The following is a 25,329-nucleotide window of genomic DNA, read 5'->3' on the forward strand; positions in this document are numbered from 1 at the left end:
TTGGAAAATTGCATAGAAAATATCCTTTTATTTAAATTGAAATAAGGCACAGTTTTACTAGCTATGGTTTGGCTGTAAAAATGCAAGTCTATTTTGATTACTTTTATGTCGTTAACAATATTTTCCATAAAAATATAGGTGCAGGAATAAAAAACCCTTTTACACAGAGTGGGAAACACTCTATTGTAAAATTTCACCAAATTTAGTGTAATTCAGTTGTTGAAAATTCAAATGCCATTTTGAATCAGGATCCCATATGTTATTGTCCTCCAGGCTGTTCAGGGGCCGATGCTGTGCTTTCTTCATTTCCTGTGTAATCCAGGTGTTCCATCATCTAAATGTAAAAAGAAAAAAGAAAGGAAAAGAGATGGCTCTTTATAAAGAAATACTGCTTTCCCCCCATTGATCCGAAGTATTTGTTAGCTAAGAGAGATATAATTAAACATTTGTTAGAGTACATTTTAGCAGCATACAGATAGGAAGTCCTCTATAGATCAAAGAAGTATTCAAGCTAAATAATCAAAGCTCCATTAGCTAATGCTTTCCACTACAAAAGCATTCTCCAACCAAGGACTCAAGTCCTCTACAAGAAATTAAACTTATGAGTCAGAAGTGTCTTGATTATTAAATACAAAGAACAAAAAAAACAATTGGGTTTAAGCAAATTTTTCAAAGACACAGTTTTCAGAACTGGAAGTAGACTCTAGGATCTAACCTGACATTTACAGGTAGCAAGCAACAGCTTGAACAGAAAAGAGTGGCTTTCTCTTTTCATGGCTGTAAAGGCTACCTATTATTATTAGTAAAAACTAACTATTGGTAACATCTCTTTGTAATTTTTCCTTCTATTTTAAAGGGGATAAGGGAAATGGAACTGTAAAGTCCTGCAACAGATGAGAATCTAAACCAGATTATTATGTAGACTGATTATACTTTCCAATTAATGTAACTGATTAGATCACTTGAATAACACAAGACAAATTTGTACTTGTCCCAACTAAAAAGCCCCATTTCCCTATCCACTGCTGTACTGCTAGAGGGCAATGAAGGCTCTGGTTTTCCCCTTGGGAAAAGTCATTGAATGTATTACACAGGTAAAATACACATTTGTTAGTGAGACAAACCAAGACCATCAGTTTGAGGGCTTCAGAATTAAACATAATTAACAAGAGGCCAAGAACTGGACAGTTTTGGTAGCTGACAACCATAGATAGAGGATACACAAGTAGCACAACCAATGCTGAAAAACAAAGTGCCAAGGAGCTCATGTGCCCAGCGTGGCAGGATTATTAGGACAAGGGATAATGCGTTCAGCATCACAAGGTAGAAAACCACACGGACGTTCTTCCTTAGTGGCATAACCAGCCCAGGAGTGAGAATTCTCCCTGTCTTTCTGTAAAACAGCTGCTCACTGTGTGGGTTCTGATCTAAGCTGGGCAGATTTCCACACAATAGGTTCCTTGTTTACTAGCACACACTGGAGAATCCTTGGCAACAGGCTCTAACACTGTTGTGCTGTACACATTTTAGTGTGATATAATTCTATGTACAGGGCAAAGAGGCAAGTTCCATTAACTTCTCTCTTCTTCTCCAGCTGTGACCCATCTCTGTGCCGTTCCTTCTTTTATGCCAACAAAATTGTTTCATTGAAAGGCACACAAATACACCTTATCAAAAACAGGTTTGCTTAAACAAGCTGTTTCACAGTCCAGCCACACCAACATGCTGTGCAGTAAGCTGACAGTTCCAAAAAACAAGTCAGTGGGATTTGGGTAATGCTCAGGAGAGCCTAGTGGCCACAATATCAATTTGACTCAGACCAGAAAAGGTCTTTCACAACTCTTTCTTCGTGTGTCAGAATTAAGACAAAAAGAATAAAGGCAGGCACCAGTCTTGCCAACAGACCTAAGAACTGAGTTACAGCAACAGCACACACTCAGTCCAGCAGTGAACATCCAGCTCCTGTGACAATGACAATTTTGCATTCATTTCAGTATATTCAGACTTTTCTCCCTGCACTGTAACCAAAAATCCACATCAAAAGTCACCCAAAGCAAAACACTCCCTACAATTACAGAACTCAAACCATCCCTTGGAATGAAGACTGAAGTATTTGTTTCCAGGATAAAACAAGAACAACCTCCCCTCACAGTACCATATTACATCAAGTCGTGCCATATATCCTCCTTCATCCCAGGGAAGCTCATCTAACAGCTGGCAGAGAAAAGGTAATTTTGGTCAGCAGAGACAAGATGCTTCTAGAGTTAAGAGTCACCGCTATTCGCAACAATTCGGTGTATTCCATAGTCAAAGGTTCTTTTCTTAATCCTACAACACTGGAAGTAGCAAAAAATGTACTTTTTTGTACAAATGCTGGAGACAGCACCTGTATTTAAATTTTAAGTTCTCAGCTTAATAATCAGAGTTTTAAGTTAACTTTTAAAAACCTGAAAAGAACTTTAAAAGGCCCAGTAAAGCATCAAGGATGTTTTGATGGGGGGTTTTTTGTTTTCTTTTTATTTAAATGTTACAAAGCTAAAAAAACCACCCCACCCCATTTCTAATCTCTCTTCCACATTGAAGGAGAGCCCATAACTTGAAGCTGGGGACAACAGGTGCCTCTCTAAAAGTCTGAGATCACATTAAGCAGCTTTTCCCACACATGTATCTCCATTGTAGATTCTCTCAGGACAACTCCATCCTCAAAGCCTCAGCAGAAGTTGCAGGAATATTTATGACAACCAGCAGCAAAATGAAGGCACCTCAATACAATCCTGGACAAAGTTGTTGTTTTAACCCTCAAAAGAGTCAAAGCAATCTGACATTGTGGAGAGCTGATGAACATGTTTAAAAGTGGAAGACATTTAGAAGCTCTGCTCCCACATCTGAATTCCTGACAGTTTTTAAGGGGGAGGTGTTAAGACAGCTTTGTAACTGAAATACATTTATGTTTAACCTATCTCCTAACATGGTGAACAATTAAAGACTAAACCCAGCAAACTCACCCCAAAAAAGCACTCCCACAGAGCCAAGCTAGAAATGGCAATACCAACTCCTCCCTGTAAGACTACACAGTACCTAAGACACACTTGCCTGCAAGATTCACTTGGATGATGCTGCATTCACAGAATTCTTAACAACTCACAGGTATGATGAATCTGTGAGTTTCTAAAAATGTGATTATAAAAATGCAGGTGCATGCTGTGTAACATGCCAGTGCCAAATCTGTTGATTTATTACTTCAAACGGAGATAAGAAGTGCCGAGCACTTAAAACTGACAAACTCTTAGAAGTTGCAACTGTCCTATGTAGAAAATTTCAAAGTTGCATTAGTCCACTAGATTTTTCATGTTACTACTAAAAGTATTTCATAGCTTGTACTGATGCAAAAAAACTAGTATTTTAAAATTAATAACTGGAAAATAAGAATGAAATCAGTTTATCATGCAGGCATGCATGATGAGTATAAGCAATCCAGAAAACACAGAAAAACCTTTATTATACTCTCCACAGCAGCAATACTGCCTATTTAGGTGGCAGGAAAGTCGGTACATTACTCTCCCAAGAAATGCCTGTGCCTGTGCTTCAGAATAGTTAAAATGTTTTCCTGTGCAGCAACTCATTACAGCTCAAGACTACTCCATAAAAAAGCCACACGGAGCATAACTAGAATTTCAGACTGCATCATTACACAGAAACAAATGATCTCAGCTATGAATTATGGGACCTCAGAGCTATCTTGAGGAGTCAAGTATTTGTCATATGTATAAAGCAGAAACTGAAAAACTGGTTTTAACAAACCTATCCAAGAACTTGAGTACACAGAGCAGGACAGAATGGTTTTAAGCTATAAAAATACAGTCTCACCATCTGCTTCTAATTTGCACTCAACCCCTCCCACTTTCTAATATCATCTTCAGTTTATATCTAATTTCTTTATTATTAAGGCTTTTTAATGAGACTTGAATTGTTAAAGTTCTCTTTATTAGAAGAAAGAAGCTAATGAGAAGTACTTTTTAATTGAGAATTTCAGACACAGTCAGGGAGAGTTCACCATCTCAAATCGTCTTCAGTGTACAGAGCAGACACCCTACGCTTTATAAATAGATGTATAACTCCAGACCAGCAACTATAATTCAAGATTATATTTAAATTCCACATGAAGCTGAAATTTGAAAGCTTGCACTGCTCTCTCCAAGCTATGTGGACAGTAAAAATAAATACCATCAGTGTTAGCAGTCATGAGCTACAGCCAAGAAAGGTCAAACCTCGCTGCAGTCCAGACGCTGCACAGCGGCAAGACCACAAAAGCTGGTCTGAATCCCGGCTCCCACTGCAAGCAGTGCAGGCAGGATGGGGTAAAGGACACTGTGCAGCAGTCAGGTGACAGAGGGACAGTAGGTGCAATTACTAAAGGCAAATTTATCATGCTCAGCGTTATAACAGAATATGACAATTTTTGTTTAGCACTAAGCAGGTTTTCATGTCAATGCACCGACACAGAAAAATCAGGTGAAGGACTTCAATATAGGTAACAGAAGAGAAAATAACATCAGTTGTAAATATTTTAAGACACTCCTAAGGATTTGGGAAGTTAGAAAGCAGAGAAGCATAGGAAGCCTGCCTTCAGGCTTAGGAATCATGGCTCTGTTGCTACTTAATTACATTTTCCTGTATTCCTTTAAAAAAATAAAAAACCCAAAACACTCAAGTGTGATGACAGATTTATATTTTGTCTTCAGTTCTATCCCCTTATATTGAGCTATTCAGAGAAATTAAAAAGTAGATGCAAAAAAGACTGAAAAGAGGAAGCGGAGGGGAAAAAAAGGAAAAAAGAAACCACAAGATGATTAAGAAAGTTGCATTAAAAGAAGACCATAATCACACCTTGTAGCAAAGGCGTCCTGGACGAGTCCGATACCTAAATAAAATTCATTCAATTATTAAAACCATTTGCAACAAAACCAACAAAAGAAAAAGAAAAGAAAAAAAAGAAAAACCCAAGACTCAAAAAAGCTAACTAATGAACTATCATGAAGTTTAGTCACCTGATGCACTGCACATGCTCTTCTACCCCTATTCTTAGGACACTTTGCTCTAACAACTGTGCAAGGTTTCTCTGCTCCCATGAGGACAAAGCAAACCTCTACACAAGTCTGACTACCCTTGTCAATGGGGCACCTCTCCCCAAGTCAAAATCACCACAGCTGTAGCCAAAAAGGTCTTCTGACACCTTTCTCTATCTTTCTTCCTTAGACTGAGCACTGAAAACTGGACATTTCAACCCCAGGCCTGTGTGGGTTGGGGTGGTTTGGGGTTTTATTTGTTTGTTTGGAGTTTTGGCATGTTTGTTTGTAAGTGCAGTAAAGACAGTTCAAAATACAGCTTTAGGTGAGGAGAACATCAAATGAAAAGATCAACACTGCAGCATTTCCAGAGTGCAACTTGAATAACACCTTCTGGGAAGAAAAATTAATATAAAAATATTCTTCAGATAGTTATAGAAAAATAGGAGTTAGCAAAGTTACAAAGAGGTGCTCAATCACAGATGAGTCTACTTGGGGTGGTGGAGTGGGGGTTGAAATCAACATTTTAAATCATGCTAGAAATGGAAGTCATCTGACCTCAAAACAAGCTGAAGTTCAGAATAGTTTTAATCCTTCAAGAAACCAGTTGAAAGGACACGAAATAACTACTATGGCAACATAATTCTTTCAAGTATGAGTTTTGCTACAAGAAGTACAAGAAATTTTTGTCCTGCCAAATTTACTTAGGCCAATCTTACTCAGAACTCAAGTGAAGAAAATAAATTGCAAAGCATTTTGCCCCCAACAAACCCAGAGCTACTGGGATTCATATATGTGATGCTGTTCATTTTAGGATAGCAAACAGTCACCAATTTATATATAAATGCACGGTAAGCCAAATTCATTCAGACCTACAGAGGAACATTTCTATTCACTGGACCTCAGAAAGGAGAAAAGGTGCTTTTGTAGACAAAAAGGTATTTAGTTAAAGCTGAAAATCTCTGGAGTAATTTCACACCTAGCCAACCTCCAGCTGAAGCAGGTGTACAATATTAGTTAGATGAATAAAAGGTTCAGCTGCAGTGTTTAGCTTTGTAATACTATAGGAGCTGCCTGCCTGCAGTTTTACATTTACAAGAATTACCCTTGACTTCCCCTAACCCACTTAAACCTTGCAATCCAGAAGTTGAAAAAGCAGGAGCTGCTCCTTTCCATCAACCTGACACTCACCTTCCCCCACAAGAAACTACCCAATCTCAGAGTTCAACACAGCCTAGACACAGGTGAGTGTCTGAACTCACACCATATTGGACTTTAGGTCTCAAGCAAAACGTAGAGTAATCTGAGATTGGTCTGCCTTATGATCAGTGCCAGCTCACAAGGGCTACTGGCACACTCAGCTACTACAGCGAGTTCCAGCGGGGAAATGTGCACGTGGCAACAGACAGCAGGTGGGATTTTAAGGAGTGCAATTCCTGGGCAGTGTCAAACATAACCAAGGGGGAAATGCAGAATGCCCAAGGCAGTGTGCCCACAGTGTGTGCTGTGACAGGAAACACTTATGTAACCACCCAGCTATTTTGTTGCTGAGTGCTCGGTACAATCCTGACAGTGCAGGACATCAGTGATGCATGGAAAGTTTCTAAAATTCTAGTTGATCACCAACCTTTTTGGAACTGTCTCTGATACAGGACTAGTGCAGATTGGAGTCTGCATGCTTAGTTCAGTGACTCATGTCATACCACATCAAGATGATCGATGAGGAATGTCAAATTATGAGAACAGATTTATGAAAATAGAACAAACTACTTTTCCTCCCTAAGTACCGAACCAGCTATTTCATCTCCCTTAAGCTCTGTTCTCCATGTCAACTCCTAGACTAAGATTTTCTAAGAGTAAAAACTGCTTTTCCTTATTAGTTCCAAAAGATCACAGGAAGACCAGCAAAAATGGGACTGCAGGTGATTTATTACCAAATACTCAAAGAAGCATATACTCAAAGGAATTAACCCAAGGCATCCAGCCTACCTGGTAACTGCTTCCTTTCCAAAACTTCTTCATCTCTTTGCGCCTCCAGGCAACAAGTGAGCTGGTGATGAGTGTACATGGTACAAGATAGAGAAGGGCAGGTTGTCCCATCTTCATTAGTGCCAGAACAACAAAAGTCAGCACCATACCAACAGCATAAGCTACAAAAAGATATTTATACAGACACAATCAAGAACAGGAGAATTTTTAGATTAAGTCAGATAAGCCAGAATTATTTTTTTTAAAGCAGTATCTTCCTTGTTAATATAACTGAAGACAGACAACTGGTTGCTCTGCATTTGCAAGATTTCTCAAAGCAACTGACTGCCTTTAAGAATAGTCACTTTAAATATTAGCAGGCACACTAAAAAGAGTTTATAAAGAGATTCTTGACAACACTGAACTTCTACCTGAAGAAAACTACCTAGTTCTGACATTTAAACAAAGCTATTATGAAGACCAACAATACTGAAATATCACATGATTTACCTATTGTGCAGGAAATGTAGTATACAGAAGACGAACTTGTTTGAACATCAAATCTTCGACAATAGGCAACCAGAAGCCCTTGAAAGAAAATAAAAATCAAAAAAGGAAAAGGATTAATGAAATGTTTGGCCATGAATTTTCTTCTCCCCAGTCTCCAAATGAAAACAGCATAAAAAAATTTATAGTAAGACTTCCCACTACTGTATGTTATCTTCTTCCCATTTGTTTCTGGAAAGCCAAAAACCAGTTTAAGAAATCCTACAGTAAGCCCAGGAATTCAAAACCATACTGGAAAGATGAACCAAGCGAGCTCAATATTAAAAGGGTTTGTTTTTTTAAGCAAGCTAATTACATTTTCAGTAATTATGCTATTTTAGGCTGTTTTCAGTTTTTTAACACAGAAGAGTAACAACCCATTTTTAATACTTTTCTTCAACAGGATTCTAATGCTCACACTTAAAATTCAGCAATTTTGCCTGCATGTGCTTAAGTAGTTTGCTCAACACTCCAACTATGGCAAAATTCAGCTCTTCTGACAAAGATGGAAAAATTGGGCAACACATTTTCTGTTACTTCACCTCTAATTATGTAGTCTTGGATACAAAAATCCCATGAAGTCACAGAATACCTACTTTCTGTGAGATTTGGATGAAATTTAGTTAATACTGACAACTGGATTTATCCATGTGACTTGTATTTACACAATCCAGCACAATAGAAAAAACCTGTCACAACTGAAGTGTTCTGCAACACACCAAGCTTTCTTCTATTGTGGCTTTTGTTGTATTCTGCACTGACAGATCAAGGCAAACTGCAGCATTTGATTTAGTAATTACTCTGTGAATAAGCTCTACTGTAAGTCAGTTGAGAATCAAACCCAAAATATTTAACCTTAAGTTACAATTACCAAAACCTTTGCTCACCTGGGACAATAATGTCTCCAAAACCCAGCAATGAAAATGGCAAGTCACACAGTGTCGATGCAGAGTGTTCAAGTCTAGGCACTCTAATAACCACAGGTAACTGGAAAACATTATTTCAGAAGCCATATAAATCTCATCTAAAGCATCCTGGTGTTTTGGATTTTTGGTTGCTTAATTTAATAAACAGTTTAAATATAATTAATTTATTGTTAATGCAGAACTTTAAAATAGGTCGAACCTAAAGTAAAAACCAGAAACCAACACAGAAAATAGATAAAGCTTAAGGCAACAGGTAAGCTGGAATTTCAGATTTACAAATAATATACACACCAAAAAAAAAAGTTAAAACAGTATTTAACCATGTAATCGGAGTAACAAATCTGGATTATTAACCTAACTATAGAATACTGATCAATGACATCCAGGCCCTGAAGAGAAATTTGGACAGTCAGGTTTTCCCCAAAAGAATAGTCTTTTCAGAGGGAATAATTTAAAAATCCAGTATCTGAAATACAATCCTTACTTTCTCATGGGGAGCTGAGCGTTCAGTAGGGACTTCCACCAAGTTTCCATCACTCTAGGATCAAACCCAAGTCAACAGGAATTTAATACTTATAAGAAAATAGCAGAAGCTGCTGTATTTTGTGAGAAAGTTATGCCAAAAAGCGCACTACGAATTAGCTACGCAGAGTCAGTATTTTTATGCCGCACGTGTTAAAATGACTTTTCATACCTTTTCACTGTTTCCAAAGGGACCAGCTGCAACTTCAACCATTATACTTGCCCCATTCTGAAATTACAGTTATTTTTCCAAAAGTTAGTGGTTTAATGCATCAAAATTTTCATACTACATTTACAAAAACTGCTTGTACCTCCACCTACAATTCAAGATTGGAAAAATCCTGAACATCAAAGCAAATGCACGAGTATTGTACAGTATTATACAATAAAAATCATGTAGTCCAGCCTAAAACCACTGTTAAAAAAAGCCCCAAACTACAAGTCCACTAGATGTAGCTGGAAGTTTAGATAAAAACATGTCAGCTTTTTCTGCCATGAGCTTTTCTGCTTCAAAACAAGAGCAGGTGATGCTTGCACAGAATTCATACTACACTGCAAGTGAGCATGGCAGAAAATACTAGAGCATGTTCCAATATACAGGTGTTTAAAGCAAAAGAAGGAAAAAAACTGGAGGGCAGCAATTTCTCATCATCACACTGTCCCTCAATTGGGGACAGTTTACTTTTGGCCATGTGATTGCCATAAAAATTTAGGCCACTGTTGTTTTAAATGGGTAAAAAAGAAAAGAAAGTCAGTTTTTCCTTCTTGAGAATTCTGAAAACACTGACCTGTTGGACAAAAGCACTGCCCCAGTAACCAGACATTTTTGTTAAGATAAATTCACAGACATACCTTCGTGATAAATGGTGTTATGAAGACAAAAAACACATCATATAGAAGCAGAAGGCCTAGAAGTATTACACAGGACTGGCAAAAAAAAAAAGAGAAGAAAATATTACTGTGGGTTTTCAAGGATTACATAGCTGGATTCTGGTACCATTACTGTGCCACCATGTAAAAACCAACCCAACCCCACCCCATGCCATGCTTTTTAATCTGGCATAACACTTTAAATAGGGTTAGTGTCTTTTAATAATTATTAAAAATTGTAAAGATTACATTTTTTAATATAGATTTCTTGAGTGTTGAAAATCTATTTCCTGACAATAAACTTCCAGATTCATGGCAGTAGAATACTATGTTAAGGTAAGCAACTTACAGTACCTTAAAGTTGGGCATTTTCAGTGTTTTAATGAAGTTTAGGCAGAAGGCAACTCCCAAAATATCTTGCAAAATCCAAGCCCACCTAAAAATAAAAATACATTTTTACAGCTTGTTACACTAGCTGGTATGGGTTATGTTTTGGATTTGTGCTGGAAACAGTGTTGATAACACAGGGATGCTGTAGGTAGTCAAGCAGTGCTTACACAGAGCCAAGGCCTTTTCTGCTTCTCACCCCACCCCACCAGTGAGGAGGCTGGGGGTGCACAAGGAGCTGGGACAGGACACAGCCAGGACAGCTTGGGCCCAGCTGGCCCAAAGGATATCCCAGACCATGTGTGCCATGCCCAGCATATAAAGCTGGGGGAAGAAGGAGGAACAGGGTGATGTTCAGAGCGATGGCGTTTGCCTTCCCATGTCACTGTAATGCACGATGGAGCCCTGCTTTCCTGGGGATGGCAGACAGCTGTCTGCCCATGGGAAGTGGTGAATGAATTCCTTGTTTTGCTCTGCTTGCATGTGCAGCTTCTGATTTAACTATTGCTTATTAAACTGTCTTTTTCTCAACCCATGAGTTTTCTCACTTTTATCCTTCTGATTCTCTCCCCCATCCCACTGGGGGTGGACTAAGCCAACAGCTGTGGGGGGCTTGGTTTTCAGCTGGGATTATACCCTAACAGTTTTCTTCATCAGTGTTCTAAAGAGAAAATGAGTTGAACATGGGCTAGAAGAGGGCCTTGGTGTCCACTTGTGTGATTCCTCACTTGATTGGGAGCCCTACTGAGCATCTGGCTTAAGATGGCACTTGGGATGTACTGCAATACTTGTGTACTTGTGGTCCTGTGCTTCTACAGGCCCAGAGGAAGCACAGGACCTCTTCTGCACCTTTTCCTTCTGGGGCAATCCTTAGCAATCAAGCTAGTTCTTCCTCATCTTCACAGGTTTTTTTGTAACTTCAAATTACCACACAGTTCATTTGCATAGCTTTGTTCTCTATTACTCCCAGGCTTGTTAAGCTTCATAAATACTTTCATGACTTTTTTGAAATTGGCACTGGAGTTTAGAAGGATGCTACACTCCAGGATTAGTGGTAGCATGGGAAGTTCATTAATGCCAATTATTCATATTACTCTGAAGTTAGAATGCACCACTTACCTGTCTTCATTTCGAAACACTGCCCAGACAACAGCTGCTGCTGTGCAGAACACAGCAAGAAAAATAAGCCTCACTTCAATGGTTTTGTTACAACATGTAATCCTAAAAGAAAATAATTAAATTAAAAGAGAAAGCCTGCAACAGCCAAGACATATGCCTGTTCTATCACATTTCCTTAAGCTGACCAGCTGTTCTCATCCCAAAAGCTTCTCCTTTGCCCAGCTGTTCTGTCCAGACTAAAGTGACATTTTTCTTGCAACTGCAGCACCAATCCTTTTCTGGACTACACTGAAAACCAGCCAATTGGGGCTTTGATGGCCTGTCCTCATTTTAGCAAACACATCTAGAGAAGGCAGCAAGCAGGCTGAGTTTGTTAAATCCATTTCTGTCAGTTAACTGAACTGTCAGTGAGGGACAGCCATGTCATGATTGCACAAAAGGGTGGTGGTGAGGAAAATCAGTTTTAGGACACATAATAGAAGATTTAAAATGGGGTAACTATGTACTGCAAAATTGTGAGCCAATATCTGTTTCCAGTTTTCTGGGACAGTTCTTGAACTGATATTAACTGACAGAAGTAATGCCTGTCCTGCAGCTTACACAAAACCTGCTGTCTTTTCTACCTGATCTCTACCTTTGATGGGCTACAGGATCACCTGGCACAAATATCCTGCACTAAGGAACATGTAAACAGAATTCCATGATTCCAAGTTCATAAGCATCATTCTTTTTGGGAAAAAGAATCATTTGTTGCATTAAACATTCAGGATTTTTGAAGTGAAAATACAAGAGAGGAAAACAGGGGCACTCCCATACTCACTAATAACTGCAGGATATTTAACCCAGAGTAGTAAAAAGAGGCTGTCTGTACACTGACAACACACCACCCAAGTCAGGACTGTAACTGCTGCCTTCCAACATGGATGACATGAGCAACGTGTTGCCCTTGCAGTAAAGTTAATACTTGGCATTTCACAGGAACAGTATAGAGTAATATGAGGGAAAAACCCCTCTATTGCCTACAAGGTAGTACTTGTTCAAAACAGGATCAAATGTGCAGGATCCCCCCCTTACAAAGTTCCTTGATGAACAAAGTGAGCACATGACAGGCAATCAGAATTTGGTAAAACCAAGCTCAGACAGCCAAGCAGAGCCTTTCAAACTTGACTACAGCAATGCTTTCCAATGAAGGGAATGCAGAAAATCTCCCACAACTATTTTAACTGTTGATTATGCAACAGATACCTTTAATATCTATTAAAGAAGCTTGTAATTTTCTTTTGTAACTATCCCATGCGCTAAACCATACAGGAAATACTTTGTCAAACTCATATTTTCACGCCACATTGAGTAGCAACCAGAAGATATGCAAAGGAAACCTCACACTCATAATAACTGAAGGTGAACAATACCTGCACTGCCCAAATGGGATTTCTCCTACTAATGCTGCCAGACAGTTGTACAGACTCATCGCAGAGGCCAAGCAGAAGACTGATATTATAACATACACTAAATAAAAAGAATGAAGATGGGAATCAGTGACAAAAAATAACAAACAGGAATCAAACACAACAACATACATTTGATATTTTGTGTTCAAGAGGTGTCTGGGTCTAGTGCTGGGTGATATGGTTTAGGGGTTACGGTGGTAGTGTTGGGTGGATCATTGGACTGGATCATTTGAACGTCTCTTCCAACCTTGAGGATTCTAGGATTTCATCATATAAACTGTTAACAGTTATACCAGTGCTTGATACAGTCACTGGAGACTATAGTCAGCTGATGACAGAAAGTGCTCAATTCTGAGTGTCTCTGCCATGACAAAGTTCTCATCAAACAAAAACTTGACTTAGAGGTATCAAAATTGCTTTCTACCCAGATCTTCACTACAAAAAACTAAAACCAAACACCAAATCCCAGCTACTAAAAAACATTCTCATCAAGCAAACTCTAAACACTAACAGGTTGTCATTGCCATCCTCCCAAGAATGTTGACAGTTTTTTTTACTCATTGCTAATCACTTCTTCTCCCCATCACTTCATTCAGAATAAGCATTGTTAAGACAGTCTTTGCAAGACAGTTGAAGAAAGGTTCTCTCCTTTAAGTAGCAATTGAATCTTTTTAACCTTCAACTCACACATGGAGAGAACAATTAAAAAAATTACATTCATTCCAGTTTAGAAATCTACTTTCAGACTTAGACACCTAATAAGATCACATAAAAAAATAAGTCAAATGAGATTATTCATTGTTTCTTACCTAACCACTTGTAGAAGAAATAAAGTAAGACCAGCATGACACAACAGATGGCAACAAACAAGATAACTGTTACAGGGGTGAAGGTAACATTTTCCTCCTTCTTCCGTCTGGTTTCTCTCTCCCCTGGACTTGCTATTGCTTTCAGATTCTCCCTGTTTTAAGAAAATGACAAACACATTTACCTTGAATGGCAGATTATGAAAATCTTTTACTATGATCATAATTGTTGGCTGTAGAGCATTTAGACTGACAGTGTTCCAGTTTAATCCTTCAAACTATTATTAGACTTAAAACCACAGAAAAAATGGTATGCTTGCTGTTTGAGTTTCTCTCCATTTTTAATGAAGATATGCACTTCCAGCCTAGCATAGATCACAAGGAAAAGATTCTTAACTGCACTCCTTTCCAATTGTGTGGTGATTGCCAACTTTAAGGAGCATCCCCCAGTCAAAAACCCTGATCTGTGTGAAGAAAAGTAGTCCAATACTCTTAAACTCCTTTCCAGGATGCACACACTCCGATCCATTAGGGCATGACCTCTGCCTACAAAATTTCTTGGGCTAAATGTAGACAATTTGATAAATATGTCTACAATAAATCAAAATCATGAGTATTGCACACTGGTTTAACACCTCAATTAGACATTAAGTGTCCGTAAAACCCACTCATGTTAGCAGAATGAAGCTGGCTATGTACTAGTTCTTTTACTCTGTAATTATAAGGTGTAAAGGTAAGTGAAAGAGAGGGGGTGTAATTGGGGACTTTCACTAGGAGTAAAATTTCTGTACATACATACTCCATATTTATACCTCACCATGCAAAATAAGGAGACTTAAATTGCTGTGTTTGTTCTTTGAGCAGATAGCCCTTCTACTCTTTAGTACAGACACCAGTGCAACTTGCCCATCAGATAACATGTTCCTGATGAATCCCAGGACCTACTACAAAACGCTGAATTCAGCACAAACAGTCACCTTCAAAAGAGGAAAAACCCACAGGAGCAAGGCACTTTGTTAGATGAATCACCTTCTCAGAAGACATGCTTTGAATAAGCAGCTTTAAAAAAAAAAAGCTCACCCTAGATTTATGAAAGAGCACTTTCACAAGTTTAATAAATTACACCTAGGTATTTTTCAATATGGCAGACAGCATCACATTTTGTTATTTTAGCAGTCAGAGCAGCCACACCCTGTAGCACTGCAGGGTGAAAAAGAAGCATAATCAGATCCAACCTTTAAAAAAAGAAACATACACACCTCCCCTTGTTCTACTTCTTTAATCTCTTTAAAATCACTAGATTTGCGTAACTAGTGGGAAAGAGGAAGCTGCTGTTATCACATACAATCCTCTCCCTGTTGTTCTGGGGACCAAAGCACCAGAATACCACTGAGACATGGAAGGTAGCAACACACACTGGCCTATTCAGCATACACAGGCACCCAAGAATACTGCAGCATAATGCCATGCTCTCAAAGGCCAGCTATAGCCAGCTAACCCCAGACTAAAACCAGTTCTGTGCATCTGTTAAAGATGCACACCCAGCACAGGGTGCTTGTTTCTCTGCCTTTGCCACATTCTACACTTCCACTCCCTCCTCTTCCCCGCACAAGGACTGCTGCTGCCTCCTTGCCCTTTCCTAGTCCTAGACCTGCTGCTGCCCCAGGTCTGCTGCTCCACCAGATAACACACAAAGCTGAAGCAGATAAGCCAGGCTGGACTTTATCTGGAGCCAGCCAGACTCAACCAAACTGCATTTCCCAGTGTTCCTAGTGACAGGAGTGCTGCACTGCCGGCTGGAATGGAGCAGGTGTACAGATCCCTGCCAATACAGACACTACATACGACTACAGAAATACCTCTTGAATCACTGGACTTGAAAGGTGTCATGAAAATACCTAATTTCTGTTGTGGATATTGGAGACCTATGATGCCAGGTACAGACTACTTGGTAATTCATCAAAATGTTAACTCATTCCTTCTCCTAAGAGCTGCATTATCCCTCAGGGACTTTTACTCAAGGCTCCTCAAAGATCTGAGGTGATTTTTCAGAGGTTGCAGTGCTCAAAAATTTCATGGCAAAGCAGCTAATTGCACTTGGATCTTCTAATTTTATAACTACCAACATAAAGCAAAATAATTTCTCACTGATGATAGTGACAGTTTTCACACACTTTGCAGTCCATGTAATTTAAGCAGCTCCATTTCACAAACTTACAGTTCTGCTACTCCGCTCCAGTAGCCTCCCAGTGCCACTGTAGACACAGCAATTAGGAAGATGACAACCATGCTGTAATCAAACTCTGGCAAAGGTGGTGAATACAGAGTCACATTAACTTCGTTTCCAAGTGTCTGAAAAATAACACACAAGTTGGTTCATAAGGAGAACAAAGAAATTATAGGGCTTATTTTCCAACAAGATGTACATCATGGTTTCCTGCTCTTGATCTATACAATGCTGAGAGGAAGTTTTCAACTTAGTGCACAAAAGGTCCCATATATTTGCCAAGAAGCAATGCTTTCCACGTTATCTTTCAGGATGGTCAGGTTTGCAAACAATCCTGTTACTACCAGTGTGGAAACACAGGGGTACCACAAGACAAAATGGTACTTCTTTGCATTCTTTCCACACTTCCCAGAAGTTGTGCCTCTAGCCCAAATATATCAAGTACTACCAAAGATGTCTTGTTTGCAGGAAAGCATATCTAAGGTAATCCACTTGAAATACAAACTCACAGGTCCACTAAGATACCAGCAGAGATCTACCTCTAGCTCTTGAAACCACAAATCTCACCGTTCAGATACAGACATGATGCTTCAGATAGAACACAGCGAAAAATCAAAGTGGCAGAAAGTTATTTACTAGCTTTACACAAATATGATTTGAGATGGATTCAAAAGAGAAGAAAGCAATATCACATTATTTATAAAATTTAAGACCTAAGTAAATAAAGCAGTCAATTGAAGGACGCTGAAGAAAATGGAAGAGAACACGGAGATGTAACTGGTACTGAATCCTACAAAAATCTTGAAAGCAAAACCAAGATGCTTCCATTTGACTGAAAGGTGAGATTTAAGAAGCATAGAATGGATGATAATTTGACAGGAAATGGAAGGTGGTAGGGGAGACAGGCTTGCTGTTGCAGTCAAAGGAAGTCAAGACATCTAAAGTTACCCTGCAGTGAGAACAGACTTCAGAGATGCTGCAAAAACCCCAGATTTGTTTACAGTCTGCGTGCGAGATAAAAGCAGGAGAGCAGAAGAACATGCCAGGCAGGTTTGGCTACAGGAAGATCAAACTGGAAGTAGAGAGACTGAATGGGAAGCCCAGTAGTGCAGGGGAATACAGTGGCCGCATGAAGAAAGCTGATTCATTTCAGCATCTGAGTTACCTAATTACAGATAATAACCTTTCTGCAGGCTAAAAAAAAGTCAGAATCATTCTTTTGCCTGCAGTTATGGAAGTTCAGAAAACAAGGAATAAAATTAAATTCTAGTGAAACACTGCAGTTGTATGAAGTGGAACATAACATTAAAGAGAAAAAAACTCTATCCAAATTACAGCATCCTCTATGTAAAAAAATAAAAAAACCCAAACCAGATTCAAAAAAGTGCCAAACCCCCCAAGAAACCTAAAGGCTCATACATTTTTAGTATTAAATTCCAACATATCTTAATCCAGTTCTTCCTTTAAGTTTCATAGATCTTACAAAGTATAGTTTGCATTAGAATCTAAAGTAACTGTTTCCTTTTCTTCCTATATTGTTCTTCTCTTCCCTAAAAACTTGCAAAGTCTCAACTTCCTCCACAGGGAGCACTCCAATCGAACAGATTGCATCAGATAACAACTGCAAGAGAGCTGTCAGCTGTCCACTGACCAGATCTGTGACACTGTGCTATTGCTATCAAGAACATGACAGACCTGCCTCAAATGGTGAAGGCTCACAGAGATGAAGTCTTGTAAGCAAAAGTAAAAAGAATGCTTATACAAACCAGTTACCCTCAGACTGGTGCTGTCTGTCTCTTCTAAATAAAAGGAGAAAGCTGGAAGCCTTAAAAAGAGTTAGACCAGAAATACAACTGTAGTGAGAAGAGTACAATGGCTGTCAGAGTCTAAGCAGGACATACCACTGAAAACAACAGCTGCCAGTGACATGACAGAAGGCTTTGGCAAAAAACTGGATCAGAACTAGGAAAGGATCACTTGTAGTCTGGGCTGTGTTCCTCACTACTTTTATCTCATTGTAAGACAAATATGAACTCTCTGATTCAACAGCAGTATGAGACATCATGTGGCATACCAATCCACCAGCAAAGTTGCTTTGGGGAATTACTATGGCTATACAGAAGTGATTCTACGTGACACCACCCTGAGCAAAACATGGCAATAAAGTGGTGCAGAGAAGACTCAGAGAACCAATTAGGGACCCAACCTTGCCCCACTTCCCTTTCATGTTACTAGGGCATTTTAAAATCACTCAACTAAGCAAATGACACTTGTCTGACTTGAAGGAACAAATCTGAAGACAGAGGACAACCTGAACCAATCCACATTATTTATCAAGGCTACGGCAGACTGAGAACAGTCACCACAAACCTTCAGTCGTGTCAGTGCTCAGCAAGTAGCAATCTTCAATGGGAACAGACAGTAAACAACCAAAAAGTCCTATAAATCTAGGCAGTTTCAGTTTGCATACTTACCTAAGACAATCTCCCATGGCAGCTCTGAAGATTAAGAGCAGAAATGGTGAAGTGAGCTTGCAAATTCATCTGAAGAAGCTAAGACTACAGAGGTTAGAGCTAGCCTCTGCTCCCTACAGAAAAACATGTGCAACGCAACTCCTGCTTAGCAAAACTATTTAACACTAAATAAAAAACCTAAAACAACGAAAACAACAGAAAAAGCCACACTGAAGAAAATATACTGTTTTCCTTAAAACTCTCTGCAATATTCTATATACTTCCCAAAACAAACTTCCCTGCTTATAAAGCGTAGCAGATACCACAAGTGCCTCATTTTAATGACAAGCATTTGGCATCTCACCATAAACTCATGAGCAGAAACTCAAACTATACTGCCTAACACTGTAACAGATGCTGTCACGCCATATAAAGAGAAAGCTCCTCATCTGGCAAAGATAAAAAACCCTTTCACCCTCCCCAGTATCCAACTTGATAAGGTGCTGCTTGCCTGAAAGCTATTGTGCCATAGCTACAAGCTCAACTGTTGTAGCTTCCAAAGGAACAGCCCTCTCAGGCTGTAGCTCTTCACGTCTCTCAGGATCTGTAACTGTACACAAGTCTACTGGAAGACAGCTTATCTTGTTTAGCAGGAAGACCTCTAAGATTTCCTTACCTCCAGTTTTGTGTTTCCCATTCTTAGTGTTCTAATCAATCATTCTCTCTCATTCACCTGAGTTAGGAAGACCAGCACTTCCATGATTTAATGTCCATCCTCTTCTGAGAAACTGAAAGCAGTATCTATGCACATTCAAAACAGGCAGACATCTGTATCTAACCTGAAACTATTTTATTATTTGTTCAAATACCTAAGTTTATACAAACCATAACATGTTGAAGTTCTGTTACTTACCAGCTGCATATCTACTATGTCATTGTATCTTATAAGAGCAACTGGAAGAGTCACATCTTCAAAATCAGTCTTGTTGTCTGAAATAGCAGACTAAAAGGCAAAGTAAAAGTGATAAGTACGTTGAGCCTATTTGCGAAGCAGGTTAGATCCCTAAAAGCAGATTATCCTTTAAATTTCAGTGTCTTTCCAGGAAGGTAAAAAACCAAAAAGCTCATTCATCACCCTGTGCAAAAGGTTAATGAAGACAGATGTACTTAAATCAAAACAGGTGATACTAACAACACATCTGGATTCATACAGCTCTTGTGCTTTTATAGTATTACAAGGGATAATCAAAACTGTTTTTATTCTCTACACCTCTTAAACAAGATTGATTTTTCATGATAATCACACAAATTCATAAATTGCACATATTGGTACAAAAATGTTGCAGCTGTGACAGACAACAAAAAAGCAACAGAAGTATCTGTGAAAATATCTCAAAATACCCTTTTATCTTCAAATTTGGATTACATTTTCGTAGCTTATTTTTATCATACCTGTCTAAAACAGTATCACCTAAGATTACATGGAGTTCAGAATGCACTAAAATTAGGGAATGATAAAGACAAGTATTTGCATTCAGAAACATGACTGAAGTTATAAGGAAGAGAATAACAATACAATGTGGTTGTAGATACTTGCAGCTGATATAACCCAGCATTGCACAGAGATAACTCAGTCTCAGAACACCAGTCCCACCAGCCCAGCACTCTGTGGGAGGGTTAATGACTCCTGCTGGAATCCCACCCATAGCCAGGGTCCTCTGCTTTTGGGCTTCTCTCAGCTAACCCTGTACAACACCTCACTGGATCAAACAGATAAGACACTATTTCACCACACAAGAAAACTGTGTTATAACTTACCAGCCCGGATTTACTGGCAATCAACAGCATCTTAGCACCCAAACTTTGTGCAATTCTTGCTTTCTCCAAAAAGGTGCAGTTTCCTCTCATCACTACAACTGCTTTGTCCTTCATTGTGCCAGAAGGAACTTCAGATGAACTGCAGAGGACTGTGGAAGTCAGGTTTTCCAGAGTCCTGAAAGTCTGCAGAGAAAAGAAACATGACAAAGCTAGGAAATTTGATATTACAAACTAACCTAGATGAGTACATTACTACGGTCCTTAATTTGAGGTTTGCCACAAAGAGGTGTAGCAGAAAACAATCATTAATTCAGGAACACAAAATCACAGCAGCAGTTTCTGCAGCCTGCAATACTGAGGGACATTTAGAGCAGCATATAACTGAAATAATCAGGCTGTTTCTAAGTGCAATTTCACAGCAGTTGTTCCTGTAAATTAAACATAACAAACTGGTTACGTAGGAAAACCCCTACTTGCAGTTCTGGGGAATCCAATGTACACTCTGTGATACTTCCAGGCTTCACAAGCCAAAAGGGCACTGATGGATACAACACAATCAGAGTTCCAAAGTATAATGCTTGTTCAAAACCTCCTGTTGAGTCTGATAATGTATTACTTACTACAAAATAGTAGTAAAAAAATTATATCCTTATTTCAAAGTTTAATTTCATATTGACAATTATCTTTAAATTGTTGTCAATTTTCTTTAGCCACTTGGATGTCTTGACTAACTAAAGCAGCCCAGCAAAGATGTCTGAGGCAGACAAATGATTTTTACTCTTTTTTACATTGAGTTACTCTGTGAATGAATGACAGAAGGGAAGGCAGAGTGCCTTGACCACTCCCAAACACAAAGTGTTTCCTATTTATATGAAGAGTGCCTAAAGGACATTAATTTCTGCCTCACACCAACACACTAAGAAAATAAGGCATGATGATGCACTCCAGATAATCTATTACACCACATGTTTTGAAGACAAGTAAACAGTACATCAAACTGCTGAACCAATATAAAAAAAATCTGTTTCAAAAGTTTATCAATTTTGTAAACAAATAAACAGAACTTTAACTCCCAAATATAAAACATAGACATAATGATAACACCTGAAGAAATTAACGGTATCAAACGAACACTTAAACACATTTAAAACCGGTTCTAAGCACAGAGAGAGAACCCCTTTGTAAGCTTTAGAAGCCATCTTTTTAAAGCATAGAAAAGCTCACTCTAATTTTTTTTTGAGGGGTGACAGGGAGGGGACAGCATGACCCAAAATGGTAAATATTCAGTGTAGCACCTGCTTAACTCAACATTTTGAACACCAGCTATAGCTGACCCAAATTCATACTGCATTCTAGTTCTCAGAGACTGTGACTACAAGCTACTTACAGCATTGTCCAGGCTTTTTGGAAGAGATGTCCACTTAGAATTGTAAATGATGCAGTAATCCTTTGTCACTGGGGGTAGCCCGCTCCCAGAGGCGTGCAGGATCCCCTCATCCGCGGCCACCTGCGAGAAACCAGGGTGTTCTGAATTAAACAAAGCTCAGAATACCACTCATACAGACATCCCTCTAAAAAGCTGTTAGGAAGAGAAAGAGCTGTTAGGAGAAAAAGAATTTATTCACTTAATTATTTTACATAATGACTGATTCCATGAGAGATGGGCAGCTTGAGAGCAGGCCAGAAAACAAGAACCTAGTTACAGTAATGCTGCTTCTCCTCTTTGCAAACACAATGTGTTCATGAAAGGCACAGCTCATGTCACCAAGTATAGAATACCAGCAAGAAACTCAGGCAAATGATTTCAAATTCTGTATCCCATGCCTTCCAAAAAGTGTAAAACTTTACATGGAAAGCAATTAGAACAGCACATGGAAAAAAGATGAAAGTCTTTCCCTCCTTGCAGACTCTAGAATTTCCCCTACTAATAAAGGTATGATATAACAATTCCTGAAATATTTTTTCTCAAATAACTGTAAACACAGAGACCAACTAGTGTACTTTAAAAAGAATTTGTCCAGTTAAGGAAATACTGGTGTTTCTTAAGATTAGACTCCCTCACATAACATGATTTCTGTTATTTACTAATATATCTGAATTTTAAAACTTCTAATAATTTTATGATCTATGCCTCTCCCTAAGCATTAATAAAGGTCAGGTACTTCAGTGGATAAATGAACAGACTAAAGATTAACTGCAGCTACAGTTGCATAGTACTGAAAACAAACATAATTTGTATCTCAAAGAAGTGTCACCTTAGGAAAACTAGGAGATGAATTCATTTCATCTGTCTGTCTTGAGACAGAAACTGACCTCCATAGCAAGAAGTGTCATTAGATCAAAAACAAATAAACTTAAATCCTGTTGTAAATTCCAGATTTGTATAAAAGAACACTGAGACATTAAGCTAGAAGTGGGTATGGGGGGAAAGCCCAAATACTTGTGATATACAATGCTAACCATTAACAGTGCTACAGAGGCATTTCTCCTCTAGCTCACAGATCTGTATTCTTCAGCAAGTGTGAACTGGATAGAAAAGAAAAGCATGTGACGATATTGTTTCAGAGGTTTATGTCTGCCTGGTTTGAATAGCAAAAAGCCTTCTTCGGAGGAATCCATTATATTGGCTACAGCTCATGAACATCTGCTGGGAGAACTGTGTCAAAGGGCCTGAGCACATTAACTGTTTAACATAGAACAGTTCTTCAGCTGTCAGCTAAAATAAATTGTCCCATGATTTATGATCAGCACAAAAATTATCAAGCTTCCCTCTTAAGTGCACTCACCTAAAAGTACAAACTAACGGCAAATTAAAAGCAGTAAAGACTCCCAACAGGTGCAAACCCCAGATGTTTCTATCTATCAAAAGCTCTTTCTGCTTCACAAAGTAGAATAATAAGTGTCTTCTGGGTCCCAGGAAATCAACTGTTAATGCTACACAAGCGTAAATCTACCTAGAAGGAGTGATTACTTGCCTATTTGATATGCTTGTTTTGTTTGGCAAGCTTTCCCTCCCTGGGGATGAATCAGGGAACACAATTCATCCTCATGAGGCAGAGGGAGGCAGGACCAGAGCGTGACATGTACCCACACGTATTCATTGCTGAGCTCTGAAGACAGCATTTAGAAGTCAAAAAAATTAAAAGAAACACTATTGATGGACCACATTTGGAACATCCCTACTGAAATCCCATTGCATCCAGCTGAAGTTCTCTCATTTTCTAATTGCTTCAGTGTCCTTCTTTCACAACAGACAAGGGCTACTGGTTTGGGCACCTGGCCTTGCAGTCAGCTGCACTACTGAACAAATCCTACTCTCAGTATACATGCAAAGTAAAAATTTCTTACTGAGCACATTTTCAATCTTGTTACTTAAGAGAAAAACTAAGAGTGTGTCCACAAAAACAGGTTCTGAAAAAGATTAACCTGCTTCCATAGGCTGACTTGCTCTAGCATAAAAATGTTCCCACATGGTGTAGAGGCGTGACAGCTGTCCTTACCTAAAGGGGCATCACCATCTCCTCTCACTTCAGGTTCAGACAGTTCCCAATGGCCCCTCACCTCCAAACGAACTCCTTCCTATTTTTGAAAGGTAGTTCTCTCATTGTATTTCCCTCCCTTAGCACCTTTAAACACTTTTTTTATAATTCCTTATCTTTGATAGAGAAGAAGTATCACTCTGTCTCTTGCTCTCTAATTTTCCTAACATGTCCTGTCACTGCAGGGATATAAGCTTGAGCTGACTGCTGAGCTTTGGAGTGTACCAGTAACCAGAATACAGGAACTCAAATGAACCAGCAGACACAGAGACCAAACCAAGCCTATATTTACAACATCCACCATAATTAACATGCAGGTAAGACATACAGAAACTCAAAGGTACGGAGCAGGGAGAAGGTATTTTGTACCTAGCAAGTAATAACATAGAAAGAAAGAAAGAGAACAGAACAGCCATGAACAGAACAAGCATCATTTTGTTGTTCTGTCAGTGGCCTTGTGACACACACAAACTGTCCCTTCTTCCCTCTTTCCAGGCACTGTGACCCAGGGGAACATGTGCCCCTGCCCAGAGAGCAGCAGTGGTGCTCCGAACACCTATGACCTTCCTGAGGGCCAACTCCCCATGCTGTTAATACTCCAGATACAGTATCCAATGCTCACCACTGCTACGACTGCATTTGTAGAGCAAAGGAGGAGGCAGGATATGGGGCTGGAGCTTTACTGGAGGGCAGATGCCCCTTCCCTTGTCAACAGCAGCCAACCATTGGGTTAAGGAGCAAAATCACTCTTCAGAAAACCCCAACATAGTGACAACTATGTGGGACTCACAGAGAGAAGACACGAGTTACTTCATCCACAAGCATTCTCAAGGCATTAACAGACAGTGCTGAGCACCTGTCACATATCCAATGGTGACTTCCTACACAGGAAGTACACTGCATCCTATCTTACCAAAACAAGATAAAAACTATGTCAAAAAAAAGCAAACAACAACAACCAAACAATTTAGTGGAGCACCATTTAATGCAGATATGCCCTTCATACTGCCTCAGCAGATTACAGAGGTTTCTGGCTTCCCCCTTTCACTACCCCATTTGGCAGAAAGCAGCCTGCCAGATTTCAATGTCCACCTGTGGAAAGGGATGTCCCACACCGAAACCGAAACGGCACTGGACAGGACAAAAGACAGGACACGTACACACACCACGAGCTTCCCCCCTTTCCTGCACCATAATTTAAAAGCCCCTAGAAACAACAGGTTTACCCACGCAGGCACCCGAGAGATTTATTATCCCGACTCCCAACGCGTGACCGGAGCCGGCCTGGCCTGGGGGAACCGCGGGGCCTCTCCCGAGGCCCAAACCCCACGGGCCGCTCTGCGGAGCGAAACCGCCCCTGGGCCGGGGGAGCCCAGCCCAGCCCAGCCCGGCCCGGGAGACGGGAGCTCCCGGGAACGGGCATCGGGCGGGCACAGGGAGCCCCTCGGCCGGCAGCGCCGGGCGGCCCCATCCGGCAGCGCAGGCAGCGCCGTCCTTACCGGAGGGAGCAGCAGGGCCCCCAGCAGGGCCCACAGCAGCCCGGCCGCCCCCATCGTCCTCTGCCGGCCGCTCGGGGAGGGGCCTCGCTGGGCTCGGGCTCCGCTCGGCCCCGCCGAGCCTTTCCCGGCTCC

The 25,329-nt window shown here is 39.8% G+C and overlaps 1 protein-coding gene across 4 annotated transcripts; it reads right to left on the reverse strand.

The window, feature by feature from the left end:
• SPPL2A (signal peptide peptidase like 2A) lies at positions 1–25,329 on the reverse strand. Of its 4 annotated transcripts, XM_017804994.1 has the most exons (17): positions 25,198–25,329; positions 21,547–21,666; positions 20,160–20,342; positions 19,255–19,344; positions 15,880–16,013; positions 13,665–13,816; positions 12,817–12,913; positions 11,405–11,506; positions 10,253–10,334; positions 9,881–9,955; positions 9,201–9,257; positions 8,991–9,044; positions 8,468–8,567; positions 7,545–7,622; positions 7,056–7,216; positions 4,888–4,921; positions 1–334 (listed from the first exon to the last, which is right to left on the reverse strand). In XM_017804994.1, exons 1-17 carry the CDS (start codon positions 25,249–25,251, stop codon positions 303–305), a joined length of 1,605 nt encoding a protein of 534 aa, XP_017660483.1. In that variant the 5' UTR covers positions 25,252–25,329; the 3' UTR covers positions 1–302. The 4 variants fall into 4 exon arrangements, with proteins under 4 accessions (XP_017660483.1, XP_017660485.1, XP_017660482.1 ...); XM_017804996.1 differs by lacking the exon at positions 8,991–9,044; XM_017804993.1 differs by lacking the exon at positions 4,888–4,921.

The sequence above is a fragment of the Lepidothrix coronata genome, unplaced genomic scaffold, assembly GCF_001604755.1.
Source record: "Lepidothrix coronata isolate B3197 unplaced genomic scaffold, Lepidothrix_coronata-1.0 Scaffold11, whole genome shotgun sequence".
Taxonomy (NCBI): Eukaryota; Metazoa; Chordata; class Aves; order Passeriformes; family Pipridae; genus Lepidothrix; species Lepidothrix coronata.